This window comes from Rhipicephalus microplus, chromosome X (genome assembly GCF_043290135.1).
Source record: "Rhipicephalus microplus isolate Deutch F79 chromosome X, USDA_Rmic, whole genome shotgun sequence".
Lineage (NCBI taxonomy): Eukaryota > Metazoa > Arthropoda > Arachnida > Ixodida > Ixodidae > Rhipicephalus > Rhipicephalus microplus.
The window spans coordinates 424,306,762-424,321,968 of NC_134710.1; the positions used below are offsets into that span (position 1 = coordinate 424,306,762).

General features: G+C 46.8%; 1 protein-coding gene across 14 annotated transcripts in view; it reads left to right on the plus strand.

Annotated features, from left to right (window-relative positions):
• LOC142776538 (activating signal cointegrator 1-like) overlaps nt 1-15,207 on the plus strand; it is a 135,410-nt gene that overhangs the window by 28,810 nt on the left and 91,393 nt on the right. The window contains exon 7 of one of the 14 annotated variants that reach the window (XM_075880383.1): nt 3,435-3,644. The exons of the other annotated variants lie outside the window; for them this stretch is intronic. Within the exon in view, the coding sequence (XP_075736498.1) occupies nt 3,435-3,538 (104 nt within the window). The 3' untranslated portion in view covers nt 3,539-3,644. Of the gene's footprint in view, nt 1-3,434; nt 3,645-15,207 lie in introns of those variants that run through there. 14 annotated transcript variants of the gene reach the window in all.

The following is a 15,207-nucleotide window of genomic DNA, read 5'->3' on the forward strand; positions in this document are numbered from 1 at the left end:
TCTTATGAAACTCCACTGCGATTCACCAGCTTCCTAAGTGATCGTGACAGCAAGGCCTACACTGCAGTCTGCGAGGCAAATGTATACTGTGACACCCCCATTGACAAAGAAGAGTGCACGAACCACGTTGCAAAGCGCTTGGGAACTGCCCTACGGAAATTGGCAACGCCACTGCCACGAGGCGAAAAACTGAAAGATGCGACAATAATAAAACTACAAACATATTACAAGATCGCCATCACGAGCAACAAGGACAGTGTCCGAAATATGTACACTGCCATATGGGCATCGTATTTTCATTGCTGCTCCAGTGATGGTGCCAGTAGCCACAACTTTTGCCCCGCGGGACCAAATTCGTGGTGCAAGCACAAGCGTGCGGAAGCACTGGGGGAGCCTGCACCACGCCACACCCCACTGTTGACGAAGGCTCAAGGATTGGCAATTATGCCTATCTACAAGCGCCTTACAGAGGAGAAACTCCTTATTCGGTGCCTTCATGGCAAGACACAGAATGCAGCCGAATCGCTGAACAGCAAGATATGGCTGCTATGTTCAAAAACAAAGTTCGCCTCCAGAACAACTGTGGAGACAGCCACCGCTCTTGCTGTACTCTGGTACAACAAAGGCCACAGGGGCTTTGAAGAAGTGCTCGAAGGCATTGGAATTCTTCTCTCACAAGATCTGGCCACACATGGTGACCACTGTGACGTCATGCGCATCAGGAAGATGAACCTGAAGCAAACTGCAGAAGCGAGGGCACACCGTCGCAACACAGCGAAGAGAGCTCGTGTTGAGGACACTGACCGCAAGAGCCGTGAAGGACCAAGCTATGGTGCAGGGGACTTCTAGACACTTTCAGTGTATTCAAGGCAAGGTACTTTTCATTGTGCCCCAATTTGATGCAAAAAGAATGATTTCCTAATAAATGCCAACTTTGCGAACTCTCAAACTTGTTTTTCTCATTTTCATTTTTTCTGACAGTTTCACGTTTTCCGGGCAGCCTTTTAGAAACTTATATTCATTGTATAGTAACGAAACTTGGCACACATATTCTTCAACACATGCAGAATGCAAATATCTACTCTAAATTGCAATGCCTACCAGCATTAGTTGTGAAAATATTAGCTTATTGTTTCAAGGGAGATTGAAAATAATAAGTCATTCAATACAATTTTTTTTTCTTGGTTCCAATATTTCTGTGACATATCTATATAGATATTTGCACTTTTCAATCTACCAAGAGTCAAATAAGATCAGACACAGTGCTTTTACTGAAAGTTTAGTACATAAAAGAGTGCCCGCAAAAAATGTAACCTTTTGCTATTGTTTATGGCATAACTCAATAATTATAGCAGCTACACAAAAAATGATTGCATATTTGAAATCTGCATGAAAAACTATACTAATAACAAACTTTTCAAGTCTCTATTACTAGAAATAAAAAAAAAACTTTTTCGAGGAGCGTCTCCCCTTAAACGTGGCACTTTCGTAGTTGTTACTCTGCGTGTAATAGGAAACTTAAAAGACAATGCTCACAACTGCTATATAACGTTACACTAGGGTAGTGTAAAAAGTAGGCATGGTATACTTGTGGCTGAGCATTTGAATTAGACTGCTACGCAAGTTAAGAAAAGCGATCGTGTGCCTTTTTTTTACTTTTGACGAAAACAGCATTTTCAAGTTGTTTTCTTCAATTGGCAGCATATATAGTCTGTTAACAGGAACTGATGTGTGTGTGTATGTCATGTGTTTGTGTATCTGTGTGTGTTTTAATTTTCAAATTTTAACTTCCAAGGATGCCTGAGTAAGCGGGTATTTTTTTTCCATCTTTCGTCTATTTGTCCTGCATTCGAAGATGCGCCTAATATGACTGCTTCGAATAGACGTAAACGTTAAGAGGAGAAGCGGGTCTTTGAAACCGAAAATCGCAAAAAATAAAAAAATTTTTCTAGGACACTATATTTGGATTCTCCCACTATCGCTGCATAATCTCGCCAATTTTCACGCGTCCTAGATTGGTAATTTAGCTATGAGAGTACTTTCTATGATGTTAGCTGAATGTTTGGCGATGGACGTGTGAAAAACGGGCTTTTCAGCGCCGGGGTGTTGCCGTTCTACGCTTGCTACAGCTGCCGTCTTGGTCGCATTCGAAAGAGCCGGCCTTTTTTTTTTTCATATCCCGCCGCACTTGTTTTTGTTTGTCCACTCAATATGCACGCCGTGAATCCGCGTAAACAAAAAAGGCCCCCTCGCGTGAGCCTATTGGTGCAGTGAGCACATGTGACTAAATCGCGCCTTCCAATTCGCCGGGCCTCCTCAGCTGTCTGCTGCGTGCGGCAGCGGAGCGAGCGCACACGATCCGGCGAGTGCATGTCAATTCGATCTCGTTGGCTTCCTGAAATCGCGAAAGCTAGCAGGAAATTAGAGCAAGCATCTCTGTAGAGTCTCTACGTTCGACGGTATATTGGTACGGCGCTAAACGAGCTCGATGAAGCCCGCCGCAGCTGCCGGGACAGTGGGGTACGCCTACGCTCTTGGCCACCCTTTCCCGAGCTGTCTGCTGCGTGAGGCAGTGGAGCGCACGTGAAGCGGCGAGTGTATCTCGCTCACAAGTCATTTTTCTCGTCGGCTTCCTGGATCCGTGCGAGCTAGCGAGAAATTGGAGCAAGTGTTTCTCAAGTCTGCACATTCAGGCGCGCCGCAGCCACCAGGCCAGTGCGTTAGGCCTACGCTCTTGGCCACGTTTTGAACCTGGCTGGAACCTTTCATCATGCCGAAGCCGTATCGCAAGTTACGCACCGCTCACAAGTTTGGAAAAAAGTGCAAGAAATCTACGGCAAAAAGAGATAATGGCGCAGGTATATCCGGCGCACACCTAGTACAGGACTGCGCGGCCGACGGAACAGGATCCGTCGGATGAAACGCCGACATCTCCACCCGTTTCCTCGGACGACATCGGCGATATGCAGCGCATAAGAAATGACAGAACCTTTTTGACGAGCGCCGATCGTGCACAACAGCAGAAAGTGAGTGCTGATAAGATCAGCAGCTTATCGGCAACTTCGGCGAGCGAGCCCAAGCTGCGAACGCTCGAGACAGCACGCGAGGACTCCGACCCGTCGGCAGCTACCTACGGGATCGTCGACTTATCCGCAGTAAACAAGCTTCTTGAAAGAACAGCTCAGTGCTGGACATGCAGTGGGACCATTTCTATTGAAAAAGGGTGAGCGTGAATATGGACTTGGGATGAAACTGATTTCAGAGTGCCGAAACTGTGGTCTTCTTGACAGTGAGTTCAGCTGTGGGAAGGTACCCAGCCAGGCTAAATGCGCTGCATTTGAAGTGAATATCCGTGCGTCTCGTGCTGTGCAAAACACAGGGAATGGCCAGGCAGCCCTAAACGAGATCTTTTTTGTAATGGGAATTTCTCGCAGGGGACTTCACCACAAAAACTGCAGCGTCTTCCAGTTCCTACCCAGCGTGCAGCGTCTTCCAGGTTCCTACAACAAGCAAAGCGGCTTCAACGACAAAAGTGTGACAAAGACTACTGCCCTGGTGCTTTCTGAGGCATTTATATGCAAAGAGAAGCATTTTTGCTTGTGTAGAATTCCTTGAATATACAGAACTTTGTTTTTTGCCATTTTCTCAGTTTTAGTTTTTTGGCCACCTTTCATTATTCTGACAAGTGCTTCTCAGCTTTGGTACACTGGAATTTGATAATTCTTGTGTTGCTGAGAAGCTGGATGCTTAGTGAGTGCAAGAAAGGGCCATATGCAACAATAGGACACCATAAATTTTTAGAAAAAATAAAGTACAAAAGTTATCTTTCCTTGATAATTGAAGGATGAACTTCTAAACTTCATAACTTTTGGTGTAGGAGAGCTAGAGCCATGAAACTTGCTTTTTACACTCTTTGGTAATTGTAGAATGTAATGACATTTAATTCAGCAAGATCAGTGCAGCCAGTTTACTGATAATGAGATCAAAAGAACATTTAATTAATTACTAATTACAAACAAAAGGTTAAGAGGTACATAAAACTGAGTTCATATTTGACATCTGCACATTTAAATACACCTTCTCATAAGTTTTCATCACTTTAGCTTAAATATTAAGATGCCTGATGGCTAAGTGCCTCTTCCCCTTTTAAATCTTTGGAGCTTCCGTCTCTGAATTCACACAGCGGTCACATCTTCAAATTTTTCTCTCGTTTCCTTTAATTGCAAGCTCAGAAGCACATTCGTTAGAGTACAAATAACTTTTCAATTTATGTTTTGGCTTTTATTTGCAGAATATGATTGCTGGGAATACCTGTTCAAAAGAATCGCGGTGTCTGTGCTGCAATACAAAGCCTCGGCAGTACATAATTTAAAGGAGATGTTTTATTATTTTGTAAATCATGAAATTGAAGCCGCTTCTGATTTTGGTGCTGTTCTGTCTTAAAAACGACCCAGTGGGTTATCTCAACCATGGAGAAATTGTCGTCAAGAAGCGGAGTAGTTTACTCTGCTTATTTAACAAAAAACCACTGCAAGAAAGTGGTAAAAATGCTCAATAGTATTGCAGTCGTTGCGGGTACATCTAGTCAGGACCCTGTAAATAAAATATCCGCTATTGCTGCTTCATTAGCACGTCTGCCCGTTAGAACCACGCCATCTCAGTTCCGTGGAAAAGTGGTGCTTCTTTATGTAAAACAAGTTTGATTGTTGTAGAACTACTTTCCTGTAGAATAGAAGTGGTTTTTGCAGTCTTGCTTCATCATGAAAAGACAAAAATGACGATAATTATGTATTGATAAATGAAAAAAACAGAAGTTTTGAATGGCAAATCAACCTTTAATACATGTGGCTGATGAAGAGCGACATGGCAAACACAAGAATGCAGCTGCAAAGTGTTCATTAATCAAACATATGCAACCTACACACTGTAAAGATAAAAATACGCGCTCTGAGGACATCATAAATAAGATCGAGGGAGTAGACACCATAGTGTACCTAATGCAGAGCAGCTGCACTCATTCACTGCAGGTTTTGTCCTTTTGTATACAGTCGCGAACTTATGTGATTCTTAAGAGAGAAATGAAGATAAAAGTGAGCGTCGTAATTGTTTGGATCATATTGCGACACCTCAACAGTAGCTTATGAGGGATGGGGGTAAGTAGGGATTAAAAGATATAGATAGAGAGAGAGGGGGAAGGAGAGAGCGTGGCGCAGGCACAGCGACACCCAGAAGTAAGGAGAAGATAGGAAAGATGGACACGGTCGCAGGAGTCCGAGGACGGGGTACCATTCAGCGAGAGCTCTTGTCGGCGCCAGGAGATGGCGTATGGCGAGCCAGTCGGCCAGAGCTGTGCTTTCGTTGGAGATCGCGGGGGCACAATCGGTCGGCACGAAATCCAGAGAGCGAGTCACAGTCGTGAATACTCTGCAATGCATTGCTAATACGGCACATTTTAGGAGACCTTTTCTCTGTGCTCTTCTGTCGGCAGCCAGTCCCCTGCACAAAAGAGCCAAGAAATAATATTAGAAAAACGTAATAGACACCAAAGCCGCATTTTTCTTGACTTCTAGCAGTGCACACATTCATTAATATTTCTTGCGTTCAAGAACAGACATGGTTGAATTATTGAGCTTTGACTTTTTCGACACATGTTTGGCTCAGGAACTTGGGCAGCTGACCAGGCATATAGTTATATAATTTCGTTATCTAATTGCACAAATCAGTGCCGTAGCCAGCAATGCTTCTTTCGGGGTGGGGTGGGGGGGGAGGTGGTTCAATCTTGACTATTTAGACACATGTTTGGCTCAGGAACTTGGGCAGCTGACCAGGCATATAGCTATATAATTTTGTTATCTAATTGCACGAATCAGTGCCATAGCCAGCAATGCTTCTTCGGGGGGGGGGGGGGGTTCAATCTTGACTATTTAGACACGTGTTTGGCTTGGGAACTTGGGCAGCTGACCAGGCATATAGTTATATAATTTCGTTATCTAATTGCACGAATCAGTGCCATAGCCAGCAATGCTCTTCGGTGGGGGGGGAGGTGGTTCAATCTTGACTATTTAGACACATGTTTGGCTCGGGAACTTGGGCAGCTGACCAGGCATATAGTTATATCATTTCGTTATCTAATTGCACGAATCAGTGCCATAGCCAGAAATGCTTCTTTGGGGGGGGGGGGGGGTGAGGTGGTTCAATCTTGACTATTTAGACACATGTTTGGCTCAGGCACTTGGGCAGCTGATCAGGCATATAGTTATATAATTTCGTTATCTAATTGCATGAATCAGTGCCATAGCCAGCAATGCTTCTTCGAGGAGGGGGGGGGTTCTATCTTGACTATTTAGACACATTTTTGGCTCAGGAACTTGGGCAGCTGACCAGGCATGTTGTTATATAATTTCGTTATCTAAGTGCACGAATTAGTGCCATAGCCAGCGATTCTTCTTCGGAGGGGAGGGGGGCTCAATCTTAAAACAAGAGCAATCTCATTATGTATCTGATGTATTTATATTTCATATATCAAGGTTTATAGAACACTCCATGCATTCTTGTGTACATGCAGGTTTCACAGAGCATGATCCTCTGCTTGATCCCTTAAAGGTGGGCTTAGTTGTTCATTGGTTTTGTGAGCTTTATAGAAACTGTATATGGGAGCTATGTTTCATGCGTAGTAGCAATAGCAGCACACTCATTGCGCCCAATTGTATTGTGTTTTGCTTTTCCTGAACTGTCTCTAATAGTGATCTGACCGAAGCAGGAAAAAATGAAAAAAAAAAAAAAAACACACACAGGAAAGCTTACCTTCTGGTCGATACAGACCGTCGTCTAACGTAGGTATGCTTTGCCGTAAATTTTGGCTAGGGTAGCAAAAATTCACAGGAGAGGAAGCCACTTTGAAGTGCAGTGAATGCAGCGCATCGAAAATTTGCTATTGCGTTTTCTTTCCGCTTGCTTGTCAAGCTTTCGCACCGCACTTGAACTGATGCGGTGTGCGAGCTTTATCGAAACACTTCAAAGCACTGGCATCCGCAATAAGTCTCGGAGCACTCGCACGGCGAGTATACGCACACCCGAGGGCAGGTAATCCACTGGCTCATGCATGAAACAGAACACATCACGGCACTAGCGAGCGGTCATCTTGACACTACACCCGCCTGTCCCGGCGCCACAATAGCAGCTGCCGAACATTTTGAAGACAGCTCTGTAGTAATCGTGTACCATCTCTGCCGAAAGAACAAGGAGGTGGCAGCCTAATTAATCGAGAAACGCCGTGAAAGCGAGATTGGCTCCGCTATGGACGCGATGTTGATGCAGAAACTTTACTCGATGGACGACTGAAGGGGGCTCGATCGCTCCCTTGACAATCTCAAAGAAACACTCGAGATTTTCTCCAGTGAAGGAAGCGTTTCGGAGCGTTTCGCTCGAAACGCTCAAGGAGCGTTTCGAGTGAAGGGTCGAATCGAGGAGCGTTTGTGAATACGGGGGTTAGACCTAATGAGTCGCTCGACAACAACTGGCATCCACCGAACACCCAGCCTAGGCGCCGAAGAGGCAACCGCAAGGAGACATTCACTCTGTAAGGTGGCCTTACTCGCTCTCCACACACAGCAGCTTACCGAGCGATCGGCGCCCACTGACCGTCCCGAACGGTGTCACAACGCCCCGGTGTTGAGCCGCAAGACAAGATAGCAACCACGCCCGCCTCCCAGAGCCCGAAGAGATACAGAAGCTATGATTAAACCTCTTTGTAAGAGGCATGTTTCGGGCAGCAATTCTTGTCTTTTATACAAGATGTATCTTACAAGCAGGGTACCTCGTATGCATTTTCCTATGACCGATGTTTTACTGTAGGTATACTGGTGTCTCTTATACCTGTTTGTCTCTTATATCATTGTCTCTTATAAAGGGATTTAACTGTCATCATCATAATCATCATCAGCCTGACTACGCCTACTGTAGGGCAGGCCTCTCCCGTGATCCGCCAATCAACCCAGTCTTGTGCTTTTCATTGCCACGTTGTACCCGCAAACTTTTTAATCTCGTCAGTCCACCTAACTTTCTGTATCCCCTTTGTGCGTTTGCCTTCCCTGGGAATCCAGTCACACCACTCGGGAAAACCACTCGGGAAAACCACTCGGGAAAACCACTCGGAAAAACGACTCCTTTCGGGAGCGTCTTCCGTTTAAATATGAGGTACGGGGGATGCTTGTGTCTATCTGACGTGCAACGGAGCATTGCCATCACTCTAGTTTTACCGTGGCCCGATGTCAGCACGCGAACTTGCTTCGCTCTCTTCTTCTCGACGGTTGTAGTGCCAGGCATGTCGAAGAGGCGTCTGATAGGCATTCCCGATTTGCCTAAGCAGGTAACCGTTGTGCCGCAAATTTAGGACGGACCTCTAAAAACTGTGAAGCTTTTCATCGTACTCCTCCGGAAACTTTTCGTATATGCCCGTTCGCCTTCGGAGGGAAAAGCCTTCCGTCTTCATAAAGTTAGTTAGCCAGCACCTGCTCGCTTTAAACTGGCTCCGCATTAGCCCTTTTTCTAAGGCTAACTGCATAGTGTCACACAGGTCCCATTAATGAGGGAGGCGATCGCCGGGCTAATTCCAAAGGTTGAAGTATCAGCCCCCCGAACCGCACCACGAAAGCGTGGACAATTTAGAAGTGGTCCTTTTTGGTGCGCCAGCGGACGCCGGCTGTGGTCCAAAGAACAAGTCAGAGCCGAGAGTTGATAAACAAACAAAACTATATTCTCAATAATGGCAGATCAGAAAAACAATACACAAATATGCTCACTCCACAATAGCTGAGTACAATATGCCACCGATCAAACAACGTACTACACAGTACTATTAGCCACACTCGAACAACGGACACAGACAACAGTACACACTACAATGCAGTTGCATGCATTGAACAACCAAGACACTTAGAGACTAAAGAGATAGAAAACCTATTCAGTCCAAAGTCCTTGGAACAAAAGTCTGAATGATACTCTTCCGAGAATCACTCACTCAAAGTCCAGCGTTGTTGCCGTTCCGCTGCCCCCTGAAGTTTCTCTTCCAGGAAACCTCGCCGAAGTTTCTCTTCCCGGAAACCTCGCGTCTTCAATCGGCCACTCTCCAAGCTTCAAACTCCTCCGCCGGAAACACGTCGGCTTCACACACGCAGCTGTTGCCACGCGTCTTCGCTCGATAGCGGTAGACACACACACCCTTGCCTGTAGCTCGAGTCGTCACCCCTCAGGTGGAAATCATCTTCTTCTCCCGCTTTGTCTCTACGGACAAAACCTTCGCCGACTACACGGCGGTATACCCTACGCGTTCTTGCGTTAACTTCCGTCTTCTCCTGATCTCTCATCTCGGCTGCTCGGTTAAATACCTTGCGCGCGACATTCCAGAAGGTTCTCGTCATTTCGTCGGCGCGATACGCAGTGAAGGCTGGGAAGAGGGCGAGACGGTTGGAATGCCCTCCGCGGCCAATGACTCAACTCGGTATGACCACGCCCCTTTCAATCTAGAACTTTCGCGGGCTATCTCGGCCGTCGATGTGGGGTGAGGAGGTTCGTAGGCGAAGCTACGCTTCCAAGGGGCGAGCGCGCGCCCGGGGAGCCTTGGATGTTTGTTTTCTTTTTTTTCTTTTGACCTCGCGGCGTTTCTCCCGCGCGTTATCGCAAGAATTTGGCGGCGCGCCCATTTTTAACGCTCATTCTGTGACACTGCCCCCCACTTTAAGAATATTATCTCATAATATTCAGAACCACACAAACGAGCGCGAACAGTCCCCACACACTCAAAGACTGTAACATAGTCCGTCGCTCATGACAGGTCACATTCGCAATAGTTCACTCAATACAATTGTACATTGTAATTAAATTACACAACACATGAAATATAACCACAGGAACATGAGTACAACACTCCACCACACATTCCCAATAATACAAATGTACAAAGTTCTCTCATTACAACAATTATACAACACTATACATCACATCACAGCACAAACACTTCGACATTTGTGACACAGGATAACACAACATTAACACAACATATGGCACTCGGCACTGCCAAATACATTCTGATTCGACCTCAGCACCTATCCTGTGTATTTCGAGCTGCGCTTGCTTCCTTTCTTGCGGTGCTCGCTCGATCTCTTCTTGTTTTTCCTTGTTCTTTTTCGGCGAGCCTTTTCCAACGACGGTATCTGAGGCAGCGTCTCAGCCATCGTTGTCACTTCCGACCCTGCTAACGGGTCATGACGTTCGACGGGTCCGGTCTGTTTATTTACCAGCTTGTTCATGTCTCTACGTTTTGGCCTGGCTGGCCGACTCCGTCTCCTTTACACTGTCGGTCGGTTGGGGTCGTGCCGACGTACGTCCAGCTGCCCAGCGCGTGAACTCATTCAACACGATCGTCTTCTCATTCGCTGTCTCTTGCGCCGTGGCTTCACCTTGGGCTCTAGTGAGATCCGTCACGGGATGCTCCTCCACTGTATCTCGCGGTCGCTGGGTTGGGGAGGGCTCTATCTTAGGGTCTTCTCCCAAACATTCCGGATCATTCGGTCCTCGCGCCCCGGCGATGTTTCCGATGACAAGGTCGTAAAGGGGGGTCGTCATGCATAAAGCAGTAACCTTCCCGCTGAACTACGGGGTTTCCACCTCAATCTCTGCTTCGGGAAGCATCCGAACTGAACGGTCAATTAAGCAAACCGGTTTCGTTTTGCCGGTCAACTCACTTTCCCGTACCAAATTTCTCCGCACGGTAACCGTGGAGCTACCGGTATCTCTTAGAACCGTAATCTTCTTCCCCGCAACCTTTCCAGGCAGCGTTGGCATTCCCTTCGTAACACCGGTTAGCCGTTTTGACATTACAGCTCCCACAATAGGAATTTTCTCCCCATTTTTCAACTCTACAAATCCGTCCGTGACGGCATTATCATCGGATTTCGGTGCTGCTAGCACACAGGATACCTGGTGAGTTTGACTCGCTCCGTTTCGACATGCGTCTGCTTTGTGCCCAGTCTGACCACACTTAAAACATTTTACTACCGTAGGGCTCGTAAAGATCGTTCGACAGTTTTTCGCGCGATGACCCACTCGGTTACACAGAAAACAACGAGTGCTCTCCGGTGCACGCTTCTTTTCTTCGGGAGCCAATTTCTTCGAATCATCGGGACAATCCTTTTTGACTTTGGCCAAATTAGTTCCACCTTGCGCTTCCAAGAATTGATCACCCAATTCAAGCATTCCTTCAAGTGGCTCAGCCTTCCTCTCTTTCAAATACAGCGACAGGCTTGGGTGGCAACTAGTAAGAAATTGTTCTCTAATTAGGAGCTCTCTAAGTTCATCGTACTCCTGCGCTGTCCCTGAAAGTTCAATCCATCTGTCGAAATAATGACAAAGTCGGGCGGCATACTGCGATGCCGTCTCACCATCAGCTGGCTTTCCTGTCCGAAATCTGTCCCGGAATCCTTCCACGGTAAATCTAAATCGCTTCAGCAAAGCAGCTTTCACCTTTGTATAGTTGGCTGCATCGGTCGGCGTCAGCCTACCGTACACACTGAGCGCTTCACCACTCAAGCAAGTACTCAAAGCAGTTGTCCATTGATGTTCCGGCCAATTCTGGCTCCTTGCAATTGTCTCAAATCGGTGAAGGTACGCGTCAAGGTCGTCCTTCCTTTCATCAAACGCTACGAGCAGCTTGCTTGGGTTCAAGCGGAAGCCATGTTCTTCCCGTTCGCTGCTTTCAACTCTAGCTTGGACCGGAGTTTCACTTCGCTGTTGCAAACGGAGCCGCTCGAGTTCTATCTCGTGCTGTCGCTGCCGTTTCCTTTCCTCTCTTTCTTCTTTCGCCCTCTCAGCTGCCAGTCTTTCTCTCTCCAGCTCCAACTTCAATTGCTGCTCTCTTTCTTCCTTCAGCTGTCGCTCCATTGCCTCTCTTTCTTCTTTCAGCTGTCGCTCCTTTGCTTCTCTTTCTTCTCTCGCCCTTTCAGCTGCCAACTTTTCTCTCTCCAGCTCCAACTTTAATTGCTGCTCTCTTTCTTCTTTCGCTCTCTCAGCTGCCAACCTCTCTCGCTCCAACTCAGCTGCTTTTTCTTCCTTGGCCCTCTCAGCTGCCAACTTCTCTCGTTCCAACTCAGCTGCGTTTTCTTCCTTGGCCCTCTCAGCTGCCAATCTCTCTCTCTCCAACTCAGCTGCTTTTTCTTCCTTGGCTCTCTCAGCTGCCAACCTATCTCTCTCCACCGCCTCTTTCTCCTTCTGGCTTACCCACTTCCGTAGTTCGACGCCAGAAAGACCCATCTTCTCACCAAGAGCGACTAACTTTTCGAGATCCATTGTGTCTCGCAACTCGCAAATAAAACCTTGCCGCGTGCAAAAAGTATCTGCCTAAATCAGTCTATCGGAACACTCCCCTGCACTCGTTAACGAGAACACTGAACAACACACAAAATCGTTCTGATAGCACTATGAACAGCTCGAGGCTCTTTCTCACTACTTTGGACACACTGTGCACCAAAAGGTCCTGTGTCGCGGACGCCAGATTAATTGTCACACAGGTCCCATTAATGAGGGAGGCGATCGCCGGGCTAATTCCAAGGGCTGAAGTATCAGCCCCCCGAACCGCACCACGAAAGTGTGGACAATTTAGAAGTGGTCCTTTTTGGCGCGCCAGCGGACGCCGGCTGTGGTCCAAAGAACAAGTCAGAGCCGAGAGTTGATAAACAAACAAAACTACATTCTCAATAATGGCAGATCAGAAAAACAATACACAAATATGCTCACTCCACAATAGCTGAGTACAATATGCCACCGATCAAACAACGTACTACACAGTACAATTAGCCACACTCGAACAACGGACACAGACAACAGTACACACTACAATGCAGTTGCATGCATTGAACAACCAAGACACTTAGAGACTAAAGAGATAGAAAACCTATTCAGTCCAAAGTCCTTGGAACAAAAGTCTGAATGATACTCTTCCGAGAATCACTCACTCAAAGTCCAGCGTTGTTGCCGTTCCGCTGCCCCCTGAAGTTTCTCTTCCAGGAAACCTCGCCCAAGTTTCTCTTCCAGGAAACCTCGCGTCTTCACTCGGCCACTCTCCAAGCTTCAAACTTCTCCGCCGGAAACACGTCGGCTTCACACACGCAGCTGTTGCCACGCGTCTTCGCTCGATAGCGGTAGACACACACACCCTTGCCTGTAGCTCGAGTCGTCACCTCTCAGGTGGAAATCATCTTCTTCTCCCGCTTTGCCTCTACGGACAAAACCTTCGCCGACTACACGGCGGTATACCCTACGCGTTCTTGCGTTAACTTCCGTCTTCTCCTGATCTCTCATCTCGGCTGCTCGGTTAAATACCTTGCGCGCGACATTCCAGAAGGTTCTCGTCATTTCGTCGGCGCGATACGCAGTGAAGGCTGGGAAGAGGGCGAGACGGTTGGAATGCCCTCCGCGGCCGATGACTCAACTCGGTATGACCACGCCCCTTTCGTTCTAGAACTTTCGCGGGCTATCTCGGCCGTCGATGTGGGGTGAGGAGGTTCGTAGGCGAAGCTACGCTTCCAAGGGGCGAGCGCGCGCCCGGGGAGCCTTGGATGTTTGTTTTCTTTTTTTTCTTTTGACCTCGCGGCGTTTCTCCCGCGCGTTATCGCAAGAATTTGGCGGCGCGCCCATTTTTAGCGCTCGTTCTGTGACACATAGCCTGCACTTGGAGCAGTTCTGTCGTCACGGGCCGCTGTGCCGCTCACTGCTCAATCACATACTCACCGAGCAGCTCTTCAATTTGTAGAAAATGACACTGCTGTAGTCCAATGAAGCCTTTGCGTAAATCTTTGCTGTCGAAAATCTTCTGCTTTTGTTTCCGCCAGTCTCGCATGCACGTTTCGGGAACACCGAACGACCGGGATGCGGCCCGATTTCCGTCCGTTTTGGCACACGCGATGACTTTTCTTTTAAAAGCAGCATCGTGGTGCACTCGTCGAGTTTTTGGAATCGGCCCTTCCATGCCGTCGATGCTAATGCACACCAAAATGACGAACTCCTCAGCACATGTATGAAGTGCCGCACATGGGAAACACATAGGCAGAAATGGCCGATGCATGTAGGGGGCGGCCATTTTGGAAATGCCGATGGCAATAAAATGACCGTATTCATTTTTCTTCGTACTCGATTCTAACGCGCATGCGATTTATCAACTCGCTTACTCTGAAAAAAGGTGCGCGTTAGATTCGAGTATTTACGGTACTTTCCTCTTGAGGGTTAGTGGCATATTGCCATTCACGATTTGAGAATGCTTGCGGAACGTGACCCACCCCATCCTTATTCTTCTTGTTATTTCACACTCATGGTTCTGCTCTGCGGTTACTAACTGTCCTAACTAGACATATTCCTTCACACTTTCAGCGTCTCTCCACCTATCGCAAAGTGTTGTTTTCCGCCAAGACTGTTGCACATTACTTTAGTTTTGTGCATATTAATTTTCAGTACTACTTTTCTGCTTTCCGTGTCCAGTTCAGTAAACATGAGCTGTAATTCATCCCCTGAGTTACTCAGCAAGGCAATGTCGTTAGTGAATCGCAGGTTACTCTAGTATTCCAATAACTCTTATCCCTAACTCTTCCCAGTCTAGGGTCCTGAATACCTCCTGTAAAGAAGCGGTGAATAGCATTGGAGAGATCGTGTCTCCCTGCCTTGCACCTTTCTTTATTGGGATTCTTTAGCTTTCTTTATGGAGAACTATGGCGGCCGTGGATCTTCTGTAGATTTCTTCCAGTATGTGTATGTAGGGTTCTTCGATGCCAATGATTCAGTAGTGCCTGCATTCCTGCTGATGTCTTGACTAAATCAAGCGCCATCTCATAATTTATGAAAGCTATGTGTAGAGGTTTGTTGTATTATCCGCATTTCTGTATTGCCTGTTTGATTTTATGAATATGATCTATTGTGGAGCAGCCGTCACGAAATCCTACTTGGTCCTTTAGTTAATTGAACTCTAATATCGCCTTAATTGTATTGGCTATTATTTTTGTAAACAGTTTGTAGAAAACGGAGAGTAAGCTGATCAATCTAATTTTTTAAGTCCTTGATGTCTCCTTTCTTATGGAATAAATGATGTTGGCGTTCCTCCAAGATTCTGGTACCCTTCCTGTCAAGAGACACTTTGTATATATAAGGTGGCTAATTTTTCTAGCA